The sequence below is a fragment of the Biomphalaria glabrata genome, chromosome 10, assembly GCF_947242115.1.
Source record: "Biomphalaria glabrata chromosome 10, xgBioGlab47.1, whole genome shotgun sequence".
NCBI classification, from domain to species: Eukaryota; Metazoa; Mollusca; class Gastropoda; family Planorbidae; genus Biomphalaria; species Biomphalaria glabrata.
The window spans coordinates 11,493,681-11,515,464 of NC_074720.1; the positions used below are offsets into that span (position 1 = coordinate 11,493,681).

Here is a 21,784-nt window from a genome sequence, read left to right on the forward strand (position 1 = left end):
TTGATAAAATGGTGGTACAGTGAATGAAACTGAAGTCAATAGAACATTTATTTATGTTCCTTAGTGGTAATTAACGTTTTTAACTATCAAATATTTATTTTTAATAACAAAAAATAAAAGATGAAATTGATACATTTGAGTGCATCTACTGAGGTATAACCTTTTTTATTTCATATTTGGTTGCATTTAAGATGTGCCATCTGAAAAAATATCAGAAGGAAAAAATATCTGATCATGTTCAATGCTTGCATTTAAACACATATTAAAGTACATGTATTCTTTATAGAACAAACATTAACTATGAAAATGGAACATGCAAAGACAAGTTCTAAGTTTAAAACATTTAGTTCACAAATAAGCTCAAAGTCAATCAAAAGTCTACAAAACATTAGCATCAATTTGTACAGTTTTATTTATAGTGATAGTTGCAGTAATTCATTGTAAAAAATAAATGACACATTTAATGAAAACTTACTAAGTCATAAGTTATAAAATTGTTGCCATGAACTATTGCCTCCACCAGAGCAAATGTATGGGCCTCCTATCAATATCAAGTTCATGACCTATTGGAATGTTCATATCATTTTTTGTCTGCTCTCTTCCAAATATTGGATTAGATTTAGTTCAAGCAGTAGGAAAAAACTGAAGTTCTGAAGATACTACAAATAAGACAAAGTAAGTCTTCTACTAGTAACATCTGCAGCAGTCACCACTTCACTTGACCCTCAGTTTAGTAATGGACGGATGAAGGGCAAGTCAAGACTTGTTTCACTATCTCAAGATAAGGCTTTAGTTTCACTATCTCAAGACAAGACAGTGTAATTTCACTATCTCACAACAAGACAAGACAGCGTAGTTTCACTATCTCACAACAAGACAAGACAATGTGGTTTCACTATCTCACAACAAGACAGTGTGGTTTCACTATCTCACAACAAGACAGTGTGGTTTCACTATCTCACAACAAGACAGTGTGGTTTCACTATCTCACAACAAGAAAGTGTGGTTTCACTATCTCACAACAAGACAGTGTGGTTTCACTATCTCACAACAAGACAGTGTGGTTTCACTATCTCACAACAAGACAGTGTGGTTTCACTATCTCACAACAAGACAGTGTGGTTTCACTATCTCACAACAAGACAAGACAATGTGGTTTCACTATCTCACAACAAGACAGTGTGGTTTCACTATCTCACAACAAGACAGTGTGGTTTCACTATCTCACAACAAGACAAGACAATGTGGTTTCACTATCTCACAACAAGACAGTGTGGTTTCACTATCTCACAACAAGACAGTGTGGTTTCACTATCTCACAACAAGACAGTGTGGTTTCACTATCTCACAACAAGACAGTGTGGTTTCACTATCTCACAACAAGACAGTGTGGTTTCACTATCTCACAACAAGACAGTGTGGTTTCACTATCTCACAACAAGACAGTGTGGTTTCACTATCTCACAACAAGACAAGACAATGTGGTTTCACTATCTCACAACAAGACAGTGTGGTTTCACTATCTCACAACAAGACAGTGTGGTTTCACTATCTCACAACATGACAGTGTGGTTTCACTATCTCACAACAAGACAAGACAATGTGGTTTCACTATCTCACAACAAGACAAGACAATGTGGTTTTACTATCTCACAACAAGACAATGTGGTTTCACTATCTCACAACAAGACATGACAATGTGGTTTCACTATCTCACAACAAGACAAGACAATGTGGTTTTACTATCTCACAACAAGACAGTGTGGTTTCACTATCTCACAACAAGACAGTGTGGTTTCACTATCTCACAACATGACAGTGTGGTTTCACTATCTCACAACAAGACAAGACAATGTGGTTTCACTATCTCACAACAAGACAAGACAATGTGGTTTTACTATCTCACAACAAGACAATGTGGTTTCACTATCTCACAACAAGACTAGACAGTGTGGTTTCACTATCTCAAGAAAAGACTTTAGTTTCACTATCTGACAACAATAACCACCCTAGTCTGTGTCAAGAGTTTAATCTGGTACACAGTCAAATGTTGTAATGTTAGAATCATCATAGATAAAGTATTACATAATGCAAAGATGTACACCAAAGTGGAGCTAAGGACAATAACTCTCATTGTCTTGACAGGCATTATCAACAATTGGACTAAGACTCAGGAATGGCATTTCCTAACTTCCAAAACATCAACTACATTTCCTGTTTATCAGAGCTAATAAATAATTAGGATTTAAACTCAAGACCTTAAGCTCATCATTAATAGGGTTGGATAAGAGCACACCACAAACATTTTTGTAAAGATCTATGATGATAAACAAACACTGATTTAATAGTCCATTTATCCAGTAGAGATGCACTTAGAGTAGACAGTTTATTAACCAAGTGTAACCTTTATTCACCAAATAAAATCTTTTTACTTTTTAATAACATTATTTCTAAGTGAAAAACTAACATGGAATCCCCCTATTGATGAAATTATTAACAAATCAAGCAAAGCATTAGGGTTTATTAAAAGAAATGTCTACAAATCAAATAAGAACATAAAACTAACATTTTTATTTAACCTTGGTTTGGCCAATAATAGAATATGCCTCCTCTGTTTGGGACCTAATCATTCTTCTCTCTTGAAGTAACGTTTGTATTTCATCAGAGAAGTACTGAAAGAGAAGTTTCAGGAGTATTTGTATGTCAGGTTGAGAAAAGCTATCCTAAAGTTTGACAAACTTCCCAGACAATCATTGACATGAGAGTGATGAGCACACAAAAACCAGGCATATTTACTAGCTCAGAGAAAATCTATGAACCATATAAGATTGTGCCATATGAGCTAGGGAATGTCATCAAAACATGATATCTAATATGATTCAAATCCAGGACCTTTGGTTTAGAAGTCAAATACAATGCTACTTTTGACACCATATACCAATTTATAATTAGTCTATAATGAAAGTTTTGTCTACTTCTGATCAAAGTTAAAAGTTTAAACAACAATAATTGATAAAACAAAACAAAAAATGTTGGACATTGCATACATTGTATGTGAAATATCTCCCAGGCCAGTGCTGACACTTGACTTTTTAAGACTTGATAGAGTTGATGCTTTAGAAAACGCCTTTAAACCACATGCATAAAAATTTATTTTACTTTTGGCCTTTATGCCACTCCTGTGTTGATGATCTTAAATAGAGATGATGTGTTGTTGTTCTTGATGGCTGTCCTACACAATGTCACCACCTGGTTCTTGTACTTTCCCACTGAAATACAAGCAATCAAAATGTTCACTTCAAATGAACATTAATTACTAACAATTAGCAAAAAGGAGGGTCCAAACTGTCAAGGACAAAGGATAACTTCATGTCAAACTTAACTGTAAACCTTTCATCTGTGTCTCACGAACAGAAAAATTTACTTTAGATTTTCTTTAGAGATTAAATTGACTTTTTTTTTTACACCATTAAACAATAGAAGTTTTAAATCATCTTAAAAATTCCTTTGGTATCACAAACTTTAGGTAGTTAAAAAATAAATGCTGAGATTTATGTGCAAAAACATTTGGAATTTATAAAAATAGAATCAGCATATTGATTTAATTGTTTCCATCAAACAATGTTTTTTATTATTCCTCAGCTTTATTATTTCTTATCTACAATTAAATTCTGGATAAATCAATCAGTTGTTTTAAAGTACTAAGTCTACCTTCAATGGTTAACTATTATAAATCATAAGCTTTGATGACATATCAAATAAATACTATAGATGCAAATGCAATTCTATGAAGTTTAATATAATTGACTTTGAATCAATTCAATTTATTTATGAGAAGAAAGCTGACAAAGTTTTTACCTCGGACACGGGAAGCTTTCTGTATGATTTGATTAATCTGTTTCAAGCCCAACACTAACTCCTGGTGATTGTTACAGCGGATGTTGTACCCGGCCACTAAGTCACGGTTGAGATCACTGAGCTCCATATAGCCTCGTCTCATACTCTTCCTGTATCATCACACAGAGAACACATGGAGAAATCAATTATAGAGGCACAATCATGAAAAACATTAACAAAATAAAGTGCATTAAAACTATAATAGAAATAAACAGGTCAACAGGAATAACCCAATTAGATGTCAAGTAGTTAACTAATGTATGAATAAACAGTAATTGTATGCATCAAATTAATTTACCCTCTTTATAATCATCAAGAATAAAAGTTGACTTTTATCAATCAATGTGTAACATTTTAACCTGAAGAAAATGTGTTTAGTTTCACAAGTTACTTCCAAAACTCCTTCAGGAAAGTAGTCAGCAGGGTTTGAACCAAAGACTATCATGATGACAATAAATCGTGCACACTACCATGCTTAGCATTTCAGGGCCAAGATGTAGCCATTAGAATTTTAATTTTGTCCATCAACAAGTTTAAATATTTTACTCCAAACTATTTGTCAATCATTCTTTGTTTGTGTCTTGCTATTAAAACTTTACTTGGAAAGTTGATAATATTAAAGGATTACCATTAATAAAATTTAATATGGTATTGGGGAACAAAAAGAAACAAAAACAACATCAACATGATTTATCCTGGACTTTAAACAGAAATATTTGTTTAAATTCAGTTAAACTCAACTTAATCAGTGTTTCAGTTATTTAAAAGTTTTTCAATTCATGGCCAAGCTCAAGATAAGTTAATAAATGATCTTTAACTTACATTCTATAATTGAGAGAGTTGCTCCAATGTAGTTTGATATAATGATATAAGTGAGAAGAAATGCTTTAAAAAACCAACAAGATTTATGGGTGTTAACTTTTTATGTACCACTCCCTTTCCTGTTAACTATTGCAATCCACATTCTAACTCTATTTATAAAAAGCTGCGCCTGTTTTTAATAAGCAGCTTTCTTTTGAGTATGAAATGTGTGTCACACAGCCTTTGTGAGAGCTCTCCAACGTCTCTTTCAGAGGCAATCTGATGCCAGATACTTTCTTCTATGCCAGTGAAGGTGAAATGGTGCTTGAGTTGATCTTTGATGCAATTATGGAGGGCACCTCTGTAACGCCATCCTCCTTTAAGCTTGCCAAAGAAAAAAACTTAAATAGAACGCCAGTGGACAATGGCTTTGTCTGCTCAAAATGAGGAAAAATATGCAGGTCGCAACTGGGTTTGTGTAGTCATTTGAAACACTGCGTTCATCCTTAATCTTTAGAATCAAAGACATTGCCTTGCCATTATACAAAGCTAACAATCATGATTCTAGCATGGCTGTACTTTTCTATAATCTAATTTGATATTGATGATTCCGTCGGAATGTGGAAAATAATTATGGAGAGAAACAGTTAATAACTTACATGTCACCCATAATACGAGCATCTTCTGCACGGACGACCATACTTCGTATAAGATTTGAGTGGTCAGCCATTTCAGCAGTCAACTTTGTCCTGACTCTGTGCAATTCATCCACCTGAGAATAAAAAAAAATTTCTTCATTGTTTTGACAGTCATTAGGTGAACAAGGTCTAAATGACGCTGCTGATCCCAATCCCAAACTGTATCAGCACATGCCATTCCTGCATAAGGGGGGAGGACTGTTGTGTGAAATCATTCTGACCATAGCTCATGCCCAGATATTCCTCCATGAGATGATCCATAGTTGCTTCACAACTGATGAAGGTCAGACATACCATTATATAGGCCATAAATACATTATATATGGTGTGTCTAAAATTCAATTTTTATTTTCCCAATATTTAAATGCTGATGTTTAAATGCTAAAGATAAAATGGAGTTGTGGTGGTTAAGTGGTAAAGCCTTTGGCTGGGTCCCAGGTTCAAATCCTGGTAAAGACTGGGATTTTTTTAATTTTGGATCTTTAGGGCGCCTCTGAGTCCACCCAGCCCTAATGGGTAACTGACATTAGGTGGGGAAAAGTAAAGGTGGTTGGTTGTTGTGCTGGTCACATGACACCTACATTAACCATAGGCCATAGAAACAGATGACCTTTACATCATCTGCCCTATAGATCACAAAGTCTAAAAGGGGTACTTTACTGTGTTTTTTTTTACCTTTAAAGATGTAAGATTTCAGTAGCTGGTTATAAACCAAAGAATATGCTAATTCCAAAGAATGTTCAATGCAATGAATGAACGCACATAAACTACTAAGATGGAGCATGTAAATAATGACCAAGTTTATTTAAATGTTAAAAGTGAAGATTGATGTCAGAATCAAGGCCAATTATACACTATAAGTATACACAAAGGTAAGACTAACCTTAATCAGAATCTGTTTGAGTGTTTCAGTCTCCACTGGGAAGTCTACAATTGTCTGAAGGTCTTCAATCTTAAGGAACTCAGCCAATGACTGAATGACATTCCCTGCAAGGTCCATGTCATCCGTGTGGATGGCAAATTGACCAGCTTGTGACATTCTTATCCTAAGGAGCCCAGAGCCACGCAAGGAGAAAAAAGTGACATGCAGGTCACCCTCACAGACCAGGTTCTGACTTAACAGGAAGTTCTGATTCAGCCACATGAAAGCCTGTGAACATTTTGTAGTCAATGCAAGTTTTTTCTTCATCAGTTTTTTTTCAATTAATTTTCTTGTGAAACCAACTTGTTAACACACTCTTTCAAAAGAAAATACTTTCAAAATACTAACTTAACTTATGTTTTAACTTGTCCTAGATAATAAATTCTTTTAAACTGACCAAAAGAACCATAGATAAAAAATCTGTTTATTAAAACAGACAATTTGAACAATGATTAATTACTTAATAAGTTCATTAATTACTATCAAAAACCTCTGTATAATTTCCTTCAGAGCCTAAAAGAACAAGCAATATAAAGATTTAAAAAATTCTTGTGATTAGGATCATGACCAACTGGTTTTACTTTCCCCAAATAAAAGCTGATAACCAATTCTAAATAAAACTCCCACAAATTATGGTAAAACGCTTGAACCAAGGCTCCTGGACTTTTGATTCTCAATGAAAACAGGGATTTTTAATTTTTGGGACTTTTAGGGCGCCCGTGAATGGTAGAATATTTTCATCTTTAGATAGTGCAAAGTTAAGGATCTTGACCTTTAACAATGTCTTTAAAAAAAAATAAAACAGAAAAGTTTCAGTGAAAAAAAATCTAGCATAAGAGTCTAGAACACAGTGAATGTCTAAATAAAATACAAAGTATTAGAATGGATAAGTTTAATTATTGAACTCACTCTCTGAGGTCGTTCATTAAGTGTGAAATGAACAGAACTCCTTGGATCTGGTTGTTCATTATCAACCAAAACAAACATGGAAAATCTGGGCAACTCTCTGGTTAGCTCAAAAACATGAAAGTGGGAGCTGATGAGAAATGAAAATGTAATTATTTTTAGAATAACTTTAAAACCATGATAGCTTTAATATAATAAAAGTTTTGTCTTCAACTCCAAATATTAAGAAAGAGTGCAGTATTTTATGATATTATGAATGCCCAGCTTTGACATATATATTTTGCCAGTTCCAAGGCAGACAAAGCCATTGTCTGCTAAAGGATGCATTAGGTTCTCTTTTTACAAAGCTTATATCAACTCACTCTGTCTGTCTGACTGGACTAAATTGTGTACACATTATTTCTCCCACACCCATTCTCGGATCAAGCTGAAGCTTTTCACAATTATTCATTGACATAGACAAGACACGAATCAATAAAAAAACAAAAGTAACTAATTAGACAATTAATTACTGGTAATACATTATTTTGTTTGATAGCAACAAGGAAAACTATAGCTTTGCTTTGGTCTCAAATGTGTGTCCTGCACAACACAGTTTGACAGTAGAGTATCGAAAAAAGCTCTTGGTGTGATGAAGAAACTCCTAAGAATTCAGTAAATGTCTCATTTTTGTAGGGCATTATTCCATTTAAAAAAATGAAATGTAACACATTTTTCTTCAACATTCAAAATTTATTCTATTCCAATATTTTTGAAGCTAGTTTTCCCCAACAACTGTTCATTTTTTTTGGTTTGAATCTAAAAGTAATCTGTCTATTCCAATGTGTTTCTTTCTTAGTAGGAACAGACTCTAACCTGTTTTTCTGACCAATCATAGCCTTGATGTGTAAGTCTACTGGAACATCCTTGGGCGGAATAAGTGGAACAGAAACTGAGTTGCTGACAGCTGCAGCACTTGGGTGGCTGAAGTGAAAACATAGGAATACTTTAAAAAACCAATATCACTTTACATAGAACACTATATGCTAGAGTTTCATCTAGTTCTAAGGATGATTTAAGTGGTCTATTGTAATGTTAGTATATTAAGTTAACTAATAAGGATTTCATTTCAATAGTGTCTAAACTGTACAAACAATTATAAATCTAACAAGAACAAAGCTTTTTTTGTCATAGAAGTTAACATTAGAATAAATGTTTGCAAGATATTTTACTTAATTCCACAGCTTTAGCTCATAAATTATCACCAACAGAGAATTTAGAGTATAACTTTAAAGAAAAAATTGATGCTCTTAAAGTTACTTGGATGATCCCTTATAAAGAGATTTGACTGTATCAACAGTAAAATATTTTAGCTTCAAACTTACATGACATGAGATTCTCCTTCAAAAATTCCTTCTGCAAATATAAGTGCTGCTCTGATGATGGTATCTGGAAAGAAATCCACAAGATTTGTGTTTTGTTTTTAATTGTGTTAATTGTAGATAAGGTTCATTGAAGATAATTGCAATTAAATTCAGATGTTACTATAGACAGAAACAGTAAATGGACATCCCCTTAATATATCCCCTTCACATATCTAGGAAGTGTGGTATCAAATGACGCATCGATTTCAAGAAAAATTGATAACCATCTGGTCAGGGCCAGTAGCGCTTTTGGACAACTCCAGGTGAGAGTTTGTCTGAATACATTGCTCCGCCTGCCTACAAAAATCAATGTCTACCAAGCGGTGGTTCTCTCAATCCTCCTATATGGATCTGAGACATGGACTAAGCAACTAAGACTACTTGAGCGCTTTCACCAAAGATACTTGTTCATCATGGACATACCATTGCAAGACCACACAACAAAAAGCAATGTCCTTGCGAATGACAATATGGACAGTATAGAGGGACTTCTTATGGTCTGACAGTTATGCTGGGCAGGGCATGTATCCCATATGAGGGACAAAAGTATGCCGAAAACAGTCTTTTTTTCGTGAGCTGAAAGGTGGTCAATGTAACAGAGGTGACCAAAAGAAACGCTTTAAAGACCAGCTTAGGCACCAACTTGCTTTAACTGACATAAAAGAGAGCACCTGGTTGCAGACAGCTTCAGAATGAGACAGTTTGAGGTCACTTACAAAGGCATGAGATACATATTTCAGACCAAAAGAAAATCTGATGCCAAGGACAGACACAGATGGATAAAAAGAAAATTTAAATTGGCAGACAATGGTTATGCCTGCCCTGGATGTGGCAAAATATGTAGGTCACAGCTGGGGCAGCATAGCCATGGTAAATACTGCCTTTTTCATTAATCTTTGGACTCAAAGACAAGCATTATTATTATAATGTAGGAATAATGTGCTCATACTGATGAAATAAAGAAGACACTCTCAAAAGGTAAGAAGAAGATCGCATAATTGAAACAACTTTAAACACTCTAGAGATATTAATTTTTGTGTTTTTCAAGATAATATTTAGTAGAATATTTTAAATACTTTCTAATTTGACCATTGTTGATAAAGTAAAGCCATGTGTTTGGTTCTGCGTGTAAATTAAAGTTAAAAAAAAAAACAACTAATGCAACTATCATCTTATTTTGTGGTGTTGACATTGAACACATGAATTCAAATCTAGAAAGATAAAAAAAAAAAACTAACCGTTTGTCGTGGCAATTTTCAGTTCCACAAAAGGCTGGAGACACAGGCATAATGTGACGGAAATAGAAGAAATGATATGCATTAATAACAATCATGACTATAGAATATGACAATCATTATTATAGATATATTTTGACAAACGCATCATTGTTAATGAATGTATTGTTATAGTGATCAATTTTCTTACTTAAAATGATTTTTTTCAATTTTGTAAAAACACTGTGCCATTTGAAATTTTTATCAGTTTTAGAAACAATGTCAACAAACTATCTTCATATTTCTAACTTACTGGGACATTTTGGTTGCCAGGGTTGACAAGTATGGACGTTTCTAGCTGAGTATTTGCCTGAAAGAAAAGTATTTTGTAATATTAGGTTGAAAAATAAGAATAAGTAGAAGAACTCATTCTTCAAATAGAAACACACACACACACACACACAAAATATATTTAATATTAATGCAAGTTTTCTAAATTTATCTGGATCTACACTTACTGGTATCATTCCCATAGTTCTTCCACTCTCTCCAAGGCTACTGGCTCCCAATTTAAAATTTGGAAATTCTCCACTCTGTGACTGGCCTCCTGGGATCAAAGAATGGCCTGGTGAGCCTAAGAGACCAGCTAATGCTAACTGACCTCCTGGACCCATTGGAGCTCCTCCTGAGCTTTGGCCAGCTATTAGGCCTGTCTGGCCTGGACGAAGTGCTCCATCACCACCTCCTCCAGATGTATCAAATCCACTTGAGTTTCCACCAGGCTTTAGAGTTAAATAATTTTTTTTAATGTATATTTAATTTTTCCTTGCTTTTAACAGAAACAATTAAGCAAGAAATCACAAAAATTAATTAACATTTTTTTTATAACTATTCATTTAAAAAAAACTGAATTGTAATAAAAAATACATCTTTTGCTCACAAAGTCTAATGTATGTATCTAATTCTGATTTTCAATGACTCTTATCTTATAAATTTTACTTTAAAAAAAGAAGAAGATTATAGCCTACACATGTCTCTAGATCAATCTAGTCATGGGTGTTAATCAGTGACTTAAAGTCTGCCAAGTCATTGGTTTTCCTGCCTGATTTAGGCAACAACTCCATGCTCTAATAGCATTAGGGAAGAAGGAATATTTGTAAAAATTTGTCCTAGCATATGAAACAAGGAATGTGCCTTTATCTTTGTGTCTTTCTAAGTATTTTATTAGAATTTGTTTTTGTATTTGAAGATTATGGTTTAGTCAAGTTTAGTGTTTTATGTATAATTGCTACTTTACTTTTAAGTCTTCTGTCCTGAAGGGATGATTTGAATGTAATGATTTTACTAATATAAAATTAATGTAATGATTTTACTAAAGGTGTTACTCTAGTCAAATGTTAATATTTGTTTAATATGAGTCTCACTGCTCTATTTAGAGTCTGTTCCAGTTTCCTAATGTTTTCATCAGTTGGGGGGCCCAAACAGAAGATGCATATCCTAGATTGGTCTAACCAAGGTTACTCTGTAGCTGTTGTAGGTTAGTTCACAATTTTCTTACCATTAGTCCCTTTAATCCTGGGAATCCTCCTTTACCTTGAGCTCCATTCTTCCTTCCTAAGTCTCCACTAAGTGCAGCTGCCAGTACAGCTGCCTCCCCTGATAGTGCCAGCTTTGAGTTTTCAGCATAATTCTTTAATTCCAGCATAAGGTTCTTTTAATAAAAAAAAATTAAAATAATTTAAAAAAAAAAAAAAAATTAACACTGAAATTTTATTATATCAAAAATGGTTACATCAAATGTTCTTAGTAATTTTATAGTCCAGGTAATGAAAGAGCTTATCATTTAGCATCAGACTCTGTAATCAAGAGATCACAACCAGATTGTGTTATCAAATTTCTGTAGATATTTAATGGATTCCAAAAAAGTTAAGCATAGTTATAAATTATTATAGTTTGAATGAAAGGGAAATGGGGATTAAAGCCCCCCTAAATCACCACTATAGATATCTTTTCAGATTTGCTTTATATTATTGGGGGTTAGGGTGGCTGAATGGATGAGCACTTAACTTCTGAACCAAGAGGTCTTGGGTTCTAATCCCACTGCAATTTTAAATTTCAGGATATTAGGGGCTGCCCCTGAGTCTACCCAAATCTAATAGGCACCTGACATTAGTTGGGGAAAATTAAAGACGTTTGGTTATTGTGCTGGCCATATGACACCCTTGTCAGCTATGGTCCACAGAAATAGAAGACCTTTACCTCATCTGCCATATAGATCACAAGGTCTGAAAGTTGTTGTTTTTACTTACCTTACATGTATTATTTAAAAGATCATTGGAACAAAATCCTGTAGTCAAACATTTATCTTTCATTCTTTAATGTTTTATCAATTGTTTTTGTTTTATACATTTTAGACGTTCTATCAGAAATGAAGATTATTTTCCCCTGGTCCAAACTTCCTGAAGGATAGCAGGGGATGGATGCGCCAGAAACAGTCAGAAGCGCAAACAACATGACCAAACTTAAAAACAGCCAATCGATTAACCAAATAATGTTAGAGCTGAACTTAATTACACACTAAGTTTCCCAGAACAGGAGCTTGGCTTATTAATTGAGTTCTATTAAATGTTTCAGCCCAACCCATACAGAATATAGAAATCTTGAAGAAAATATACATACCTGTTTACGTAAACTCAATTCTCTGATTGTCTCTTGTTCAACATTTGTATTCATCAATGTGGTTCCAACTTCACCAGTAGCTGGATTAAACCCTTTTACTAAATGAAAACATTCTATATTAGTAAACTTTTACTGAAAGAAAACATTCTATATTAGTAAACTTTTACTGAAAGAAAACATTCTATATTAGTAAACATTTACTAACGGAAAACATTCTATGTTGCTAAACTTTTACTGAAGGAAAAAAATCTATATTAGTTAACTTTTACTGAAAGAAAACATTCTATATTAGTAAACATTTACTAAAAGAAAACATTCTATGTTGCTAAACTTTTACTGAAGAAAAAAAATCTATACTAGTTAACTTTTAATAAAGGAAAACATTCTATATTAGTAAACTTTTACAAAAGGAAAACATTCTATGTTGCTAAACTTTTACTGAAGGAAAAAAATCTATATTAGTTAACTTTTAATAAAGGAAAACATCATACATTGGTAATTTTTACTGTAAGAAAAAAATGCTATATTAGTTAACTTAAATTGTTATATTGTTAAATAAAAAAAATTTTGATATCTAAAAATGTTTTTTTTTTAATTTTATATTTTTAAAGAAAATATTTGGAAGACTTTTTTTTTAGTTTTTGTATTTTTTTTAAACAAAATTTTTAAAATTTAAATATGTTCTGAATTACAGTATCAGTACAAGTACAATTTGAATTGAAAATTCATGAAGCAAAAATCTTTCTAGAGTTGAAGTTATAGCAAAGACCAATTGTGGATTACAGTACGTTGAATTCGGATACTTGATTTTAAAAACATGCAATTTTATTGTACATCATTATTTACGTTAACTGATTATTTATCCATTTTATAACATCAAATGTCAAAGTTTTTAGGCCGAAATTCCCCTTTATGAAATTGGAATATTTTTAAAACCTTTTTTAAAAAAAAATAGATAGATATCTTTCAATTTTTCACATTATACATTGTTAGAACTATTTTTTTATGTTACATTAGATTAAACTAAGATAGTTTAGGCAATCTCTAGAAAGGAAATCTAAAATGGAAATCCAGATTTTTATTATCACCTTCTCCTTCCACTGAGACACAGATCAATTGATCTCCCTTAGCATTGCTGTCAAGTCGATAGTCTGCCTGATTGAAAAACAACATACAGGAAAATGTTATCTCCATTTAATGCCAAAGTAAAGGTTATTCTCGTAAACTCCAATTGAGTTTTGTTTGTTTGTATATTACATTACTTGGAAGCCAATAAGCTCATGTTGGTTATATTCTAAATAAGGCATCACACTACCAACTGCGATTCAAGAATAAATAAAATACATAAATCTCATTCAACAGAAGTCTGCCAAAATCTTGTGTTTTTTTTTATTTTGAAAATTGTAATTATATTTATATGAAAAAATAAAATGAATAAAAAATAGTTTTTTTTAAACATGGATTACCATATCATTAGTATTTATAAAAAAAATAGTAACCTTAGCACCATAAAATCCTTTAAATGACATAATACAAGTACCTGTACTATACCAGCAATAGAGTGATCAAAATTGTCTTTGAATATTACTTCCCCTGTCTTATCACTTCTGGCATCAATCTAAACAGATAGACAATAATCATTAAAAATATAGTGTACTTATAAGCCTGAACTCTAATTCTTAGCCTATACGTATGAGAGAAGGAAATGTAATGCTGTAGTTAATACAGAGCTAACTGGTGGCGAGCAAATCAAACTATCAAATGGCTAGATTAGCATTATTTAACACATTAGAACTTGATCTACTTTTCCATTGCTCCAACCAGTGATAAGTTCCAATACACCATCTCCATTCAGATCAAAACCATGAGTTGTCACAGCTCTGTTCTTAGACTGAGGACAATAGGTTCATAATGATTATTCAAATGTTAATTGACCATTTAATTATCATAAGTAACTTAGGTAAATAATCCTTGCAAAATTATTAATACATTGCAAGCAGACAACATATAATTTAAGTAGGATAAAAATTAACTTTATCAAGAAAACATTTTATGACAATATAAGAAAGTCTTACTTTGATTCTCCAAGCTCTAATTGATCCATCATAGACACCAACTGTTCCATTAGAAAGAGCATAACCAAAGCGATATTCATTCAGTCTACATAGATTTGTAATCACCTGTAAAAAAAAAAAAACAGAAAATTTTCTTTTTGAGGAATTTTTAAAGTTAAAAATTAAGCCACATTTTTAATAATTCCACAAATTTTGGCTTTTCATTATTTATTCCTAATATATAAAATACATATGTGAAGAGTTATAATTTACAACTTTACATTTTTCTTAATTTTCCTTACACTGATAGCACTCTGCTGTCATTATGAATTATAGAATAGGATTTGTTAGTGTTTAATAAGTTATAAATATCATCACCACCATCCACTAACCTCTGTTTCAGTCATTTCAGCAATGATTTCATCTTCTCGAAATATACGGATGTCATAATCTTCTGATCCAACAATGAGCTGTAACAAGTAGAGTGGACTTTAAGACTTGTATAGGACATTTTTTTCAAAACACAATTAAGAGTATGGCTGAATAGCTCTCTTCGCCTACCAACAAAAATGATTGTCTATAAATCAGTTGTCCTCACCACACTTTTGTTTGCCTCTGAGACCTGGGTGCTTTATAGGAAGCCTCCAAGGCTCCAATGCATCAAATGTGCCTTCACTCCATGATGGGCATACACTGGTAAGACTACCTTACATATAATAATGTTCTGTTGGAGGCTGGTGTAGACAGTATAGATGCGCTACTTACAAAACAATAGCTGTGGTGGGTTGGACACTTTTCCGCATGGGGGAATGACTGCATGCCAAAGGTGATCTTTTTTGATAAGCTTAAAGATCGATGGAATAAAAGAAGTGCTCCTCCCCTCTGGAAGCACAATAAATATCTACTCAAGTGCCATTGTGATCTCACTGGCAGAAAGTAAAGCAGCTAGCAAAAGCGGGCCACTGAAAAAAGCAACGGGAGAGTTCTCACGAGGATCACTGGAGACACATTTGAGGCCCAATAAAAGCCCAAAGACAAGTGCAGAAGATGGTGGACAGAGGCTTTATCTTCATCAATAAGCAAAATAAGCAGGTTGGACCTGGTTTGCATGGTCAAGTAAAATACTGCACTCTTCCTAAATTATCAGAATGAAAGGCATTGTCTTATTTTTAGCATAAACAAAATCTAATAATAATGAAAAAAGGGATTATAAATCGGTGGTCTGTCAGTTACCTCATTCATGCCATCCCCATCAAAATCTGCCAAACAGAGGGACCGGACATTGTCACCTGTCACCTGATTTATACAAATAAAAATTGTATGAACTTTTATTTCATGTAAATGTTTTAGAAATGATAGTAAAATAAATACTGTTGAAAAAAAAAGGAGAAGATAATAGAAACCAGTCATGTAAAATATTCTTAAAAGTGAGGAAGTGACTTTCTCAATATTCTTTAAATTGATGTTAATTATTTCATAGTTTGTCATCTGTTTTATAAAAATTGCTTTAAAAGAAATTTTAGGGTTAGGGAACTAAAACATGTATATTCCATAAACTTGATTAACTTACAGTCCAAAAGGTATCCTCCCCTAGTTTATTGTAGCCTTGAATAGAGCAATTGCCTCCAACTAAAGTAAGTGGAGATGTAAAACTACCCAGCATGCCTATGATCACAGTGTTGGCTCCATCAGGGCACTAAGAACAAAAGACAGTTTGAATTTATGTTTATGACTATGTAATATCAAAATATTACTTTTACATAAATCTTGGTGTTTATGCAAAGTTTTCTTTTTAGTAAAGTAAATGTTTAATTTGGTGACATTATCAACAGGTACTGCATACTGATACTTTCTTTAATCTCTTGTTTTGTGCTCATGTTGAATACTTGATAAGTAATAAGTTTAAAACATCACAAATTTTGGAAACAATTCATTAATTTTATTTTAATTATTATTTGTCACTAGAGTCTTTGCAGATCTGTTTTATTTGCTAAACTTTTTCTAAGTTTTAAAATTGTATATAGTCTTTTAGTTTGAAATGAAAATTTAAAAATAAAATGTGTTTCACCTTTAGACATAAAAATGTCTTTGTAGTATAAAAAGAATTCTTTTGTTTTTAATTTTCACAGAAATGTTAAAATAAAAAATGCTCACATCTTTGTAAAATACATCTCTGTTATTGTTGATGTCATAGACCAATATGTTGGTTGGGCTACCAACTACCAAGAGGTCACCATCTGCCTCAGGATCAAGGCGTCCAGCAGCAAGGGAAGTAATCTGCTGGTTGATATTCAGGAGACTGATGTCCTGATTATACTCTTGACGTTTTGTGTGAGGGCTGTGTACAAGAACCTGCATGATACCAACATAAGTATTTGTTAGAGCAAAAACATTATCTTCTGCTTGTTAATCGCTTTCTCAGTTATTTCTTTTTATTGATTTCTTAAATATAAAATGTAAGAACTGTTACTTCAAATATTATTTCTGCATTTGTAATGTTTGACAATAAAATGATTTTCATGTAAAAAAAAAAATTTTAAAAATCCAGATTTGAAATGATTGTCTTAAAGTAAAATCAGTGCTTTTAAATTCAGCAGAACAAAAGGAAAAGATGAATGATAAAATGATTCTAAAAAGGAATGAAAGAGTATGTGGTTCTTTGTTAAATACCTGCATTTAAACTGATTTTTATTTTAATTCCACTAAATTCAATTGAAATGTACACTATCAAAGTATCAAGACTGTGGCGACATGCAATTTGTGCTTTCAAATGCAAGACACCGATAGCAAAGACAAACAGACACAAAAACTCTTTCGTTCCCCTGGCAATCAAATCATTAAATAGAAACTATCTGATATAAACATTTCGCATATAAATTATGAGTGAGTCTGGTGTGAATGTACATTTTGGTTTTCCATAGTTATACTGTTTTGTTTGGTGTAATACACTAATTGTAAGACAATATGGATAATAAAGATTATTATTATTAGTAGTACTATTATTATTATCAAGTAAGATATTTCCTACTAAAAATGCAATCATATGGTTTCCTAGTACATTTTTTAACACTTTTCATTAGATTTGCTATAGCAATAAAATAGAAATTCAGAAAGCATGGGTACCAAACCTTTCCTCCAGTGGTGGCACAAGTGAGAGCAGGATGTCTTCCATCATATTTACCGACAGCTACAGTTTGGGGAACAACCTTGTGGTTGAGTTTCAATGTAAATATAGGTACAAGCATTTTTCTGTGATCTACATGTGAAAATAAACATATAATTTTTCGTAAAAGGCAGCTTACTAATAGTTTAAAAAAAAAGAATTAGATGAAATTGAATGTTAAATTTCTAAACTACAACATGAATAGTTAAAAATGACAGGTAACAATTGTAGACAGGTAGTTTCAAAACATCTACAATTAAAACAAAAAAATATCTGCCTCCACGGAATTGAAACTTAACATCATTATTTCAACAGCAGAGTGCTTTACCCTTTGTTAAAAAAAGAGTTGACCCAAATTGGAGAAAGTTTTAGGACGTCCATAGGAGTGCAGCAAGGATGCATTCTATCTCTAAGTTTTTTTTTTACATATTTCTAGCTCAGTGATGCCCAAAATACGGCCCGCGGGCTAAATACGGCCCGCCAAAACATTGGCACAAAGTGTAGAGAACTCCCCTACGTCTCAACAAAAAAAAAAAAAAAAGTTGAAAAATGTATCCTACGTTAGGATCCTCACTATTTCTCTGATCGATTGGTACCAGGAAAAGTTGAACGGATTTTTACTTTTTTTTTTGTAAAACATGATCATAAGCCAACATGTTTGTTTTATAAAGAAAGTGTAACTGTTTAAAAACAGCAACATATAAACGGCATTATGAAACAAATATGGCGGCATTCTTGATTTGATCTACGAATAAAAGATTGTTAAGCAACGGATACTAGATCCACAGGTTTCTCATCCAATAGTTTCAGGTTAATTTCATTTCTTTTTTTTTTTTAACTTTTTCGTTGGTGTGGCCCGCGTTTAGAGTGTTGGAAATTGAAATGGCCCACAGGTGGACTAAGGCTGGGCGTCACTGTTCTAGCTGAACCCTAAATGGGCAGCCTATTTCCAATCTTAGCTTTGCAGATGATACAGAGCTTAATGAAGAAAATGTGGATCTTAATTCAAAACTAGATGCTGTAGCTAGAGTAGTTGGCATGGAAATCAGTGCTGAAAAGAGCAAAATACTAGTTTGTGGTGGAGATAGTAATAGATGTTGCATACAGTTGAATGACCAAGCATTAGAAGAAGTTGGCTCATTTAAATACCTAGGGTCAAACATAACAAGAGATGGTGGCTCAATAAAATAGATTTAAAAAAACTGTTTAAGCTTGGCATCCACAGTATGAGCAAACTAAGGAAAATCTGGAAGAGTAACATCAGCTTCCAAGTAAAATTAAAACTGTATTCTTCGCTAGTGATCTGTATACTCCTATATGGTTGTGAAAGAAGATACTGAACCCAGAAGTTGCAAGAAGTCAAGCCTTTGAGAGTAAATGCTACAGAGAAATGCTGGGTATCAGATGCCAGAAAAAGAAGACAAATGAGTTTATACTTCTACATGTAAACACTCTGGCTGGCAAAAAAGACATATGACACCCTTGTCAACCATGTGCCAAAGAAACAGATGACTTTTACATCGTCTTATAATTATAGATTGCAAGCTCTGAAAAGGTTACTTTATTTTTTATCAATATCTATAACCATTTGATTTATCAATGTATCTTGATTAGTATTGATGATAAAATAAAAAGACCTAGATCTAAATGAGATCTAGTTATTTAACTTTAACCTCATTAGACTCATCTAATAATGATATATATATATGACACTAGCTCCACCTGGAATAACCTCCCCTGTGTGCAGCAGAAAATTCTGGGCTCACATAGGTCTCACCAGCCACATGAGGAGAAACAAAACCCCAGTGCAAAGCCGTCAGCCCCCTGGATGACAAAAGTGGTCATCATCGAACTACGATGGACGAACTATATATTATACATATATATAATAGATAAAATATATATTATATAATTTAAAATCATCTTGACCAATTATCTACACTTGAGTTTTTGATCTTCTACAATGTCTACTAATTATAATATAGTACATGTACACATGGGCGTAGCCAGGGGGGGGGGGGTTTCAAGTGACTGATTTTTGCTTTGATTTTGTTTATTTTAGGTGAGATTTTAATATTAAACCATCACTTGCCCCAGCGCACCCAAGGGGGTCTTGAGTTTAAAACCTCTTCTATAAAACAAAACAAACTAAAAAATGCAAGCGACAATCCCCTATTTCCCAGAGCACAGTTAAGGAAGATATTGATTTTAAAACCCCCTCCAAAATTTACGATAAACCCCCTCTTCAATATGAAAAAAAAAAAAAGCAAATTATGCACTCAAAATGTTATGAGCGTAGCTAAATGGCTTTTGACTCAGTTTTAAGTTTAAACTCCCCTCCAGTGGAGTTTGAAGCTAAAAAATACATCTTCAATAAGAAAAAAAGCAAATTACACACTCTAAAATCTATGAGCATAGAAAAGCGGTTTTGAGTTTAAACCCCCCCAACTAGCGAGGTTGGAAGCTAAAAAATACATCTTCAATGTAAAAAAAAAAAAGCAAACTACGCACTCAAAATGCTATGAGCATTGCCAAAAGGGGTTTTGCATTTAAATCCCCCTTCAGAAGGGTTTGATGCTAAAAAATACCTCTTCAATATAAAAAAAAGCAAATTACACACTAAAATTATTTGAGCGTAGCCAAGCCAATTGGGGGGTTTGAGTTTAAACTCCTCTCCTCCAGATGGTTTTGAGTTTAAAATCCCCCTACAGAGCGTTTTGAGGTGGGAAAACCTCTATCTTCAATATTATTCTAAAGCAAACTACAGTTACCAAATTGTATGTATTCTATGATCGTAGCTTAGGGGGTTTTGAATTTTAAAAAAAAAACTAAGTCCTGAGATTTTTTAGTTTAAAACCCCCAACAATTTTGACGATAAAACTTCCGTTATCGATATAAAATCTAAAGCAAACTACAGTTACCTAATTCCAAGAAAGTATTCAAGAGAGGTTACACATTTCTAACAGTGGCGGGGCTCCATTAATAAAGTGCAGTGAATAGTCATCTGCCGAAATTGAAAAACACTAAATGTGGCTCAACAATGATGGCTAAGACAGATTTTAGGAGTCAGTTATAGAGATCGGGTCTAAATCAAGGAAATCCCATGCCAAACTGGGAGTCGACTCCTTAGTAAGATTGAGCGTCACATGAGGTTTGCGGGACATGTTCTCCGACAAAATGAATTACGCATAATAAGAGTTGCGATGACATCCTAGTACAACTTGGCGCCACACATTCATGGAGGTCCTCAGAGCAGGTGGGAAGAGGCTTCAGACATTACCAGTGACAGATTTTTGTGGAAACAGCTTGACGGCAAATGCATTGAATAGTGCGGGAGGGTCTAAGTCAGTAAGAATAGCACATTGGATTTTTGAAATTTAAAAACTTTTTAATAGCAGGAAAATGCACTGTAGATACCTCAGAATATGCACTTTGTTGGCATTCAATACCAGAAATAGTTCCTAGCGCTCCCCCAGACCACCTTGCTGGCAATGGATGGGAGTCAACAATTTTTCCACTAACTCCAGGAAGAACATATTCTAGGGCACAATAAACGTGTTCCAAAAGAATGAAGGGTCAGAATGTAATAATGATTATGTACACACACACACATACATACAAATATTTTTTTTTCGCCGGATGGGGGAGAAAAATCCCCCCCCCTAAACCCCTCGGCTGACGTGACGGGCCCCCCCCACCCCCCGAAAATAAGTCCTGGCTATGCCCATGCATGAACATCATCATGTCATGATCATCCCAACCATGGGTTACGAAAACTCACACTTCTGAGAAGTTTCACTAATGTTTTTATTACCTAGTGTTAAGCATCAATTATATAGTCTAATTAATTTCTACTCCATTGTGATACCAAGGTTCCTTACTAGTTACTATACTAGATCTATAGTATAGACTATAGACTCTAGGTCTAGTCTAATACTGTCATTTAGTGTCTTAGAATCTACACGGTTGTCAATGAAGCAATGAATTTAGGTATTTGCGGAAAGCAATTGTAGTTATTTCCCTTCGCATTTTTTTCTCAACATGATT

General features: G+C 33.3%; 1 protein-coding gene across 1 annotated transcript; it reads right to left on the bottom strand.

Annotated features, from left to right (window-relative positions):
* Positions 1–1,898: 1,898 nt before the first annotated feature.
* LOC106070432 (Bardet-Biedl syndrome 2 protein-like) lies at positions 1,899–21,681 on the bottom strand. Its single transcript, XM_056042954.1, has 22 exons — positions 21,552–21,681; positions 17,703–17,830; positions 16,729–16,926; positions 16,145–16,270; positions 15,808–15,870; positions 14,967–15,044; positions 14,596–14,700; positions 14,325–14,411; positions 14,061–14,138; positions 13,609–13,675; positions 12,521–12,618; positions 11,400–11,552; positions 10,360–10,623; positions 10,155–10,211; positions 9,866–9,899; positions 8,589–8,652; positions 8,080–8,187; positions 7,228–7,354; positions 6,280–6,546; positions 5,358–5,470; positions 3,859–4,007; positions 1,899–3,269 (listed from the first exon to the last, which is right to left on the bottom strand). Exons 2-22 carry the CDS (start codon positions 17,817–17,819, stop codon positions 3,169–3,171), a joined length of 2,454 nt encoding a protein of 817 aa, XP_055898929.1. The 5' UTR covers positions 17,820–17,830; positions 21,552–21,681; the 3' UTR covers positions 1,899–3,168.
* Positions 21,682–21,784: the final 103 nt, after the last annotated feature.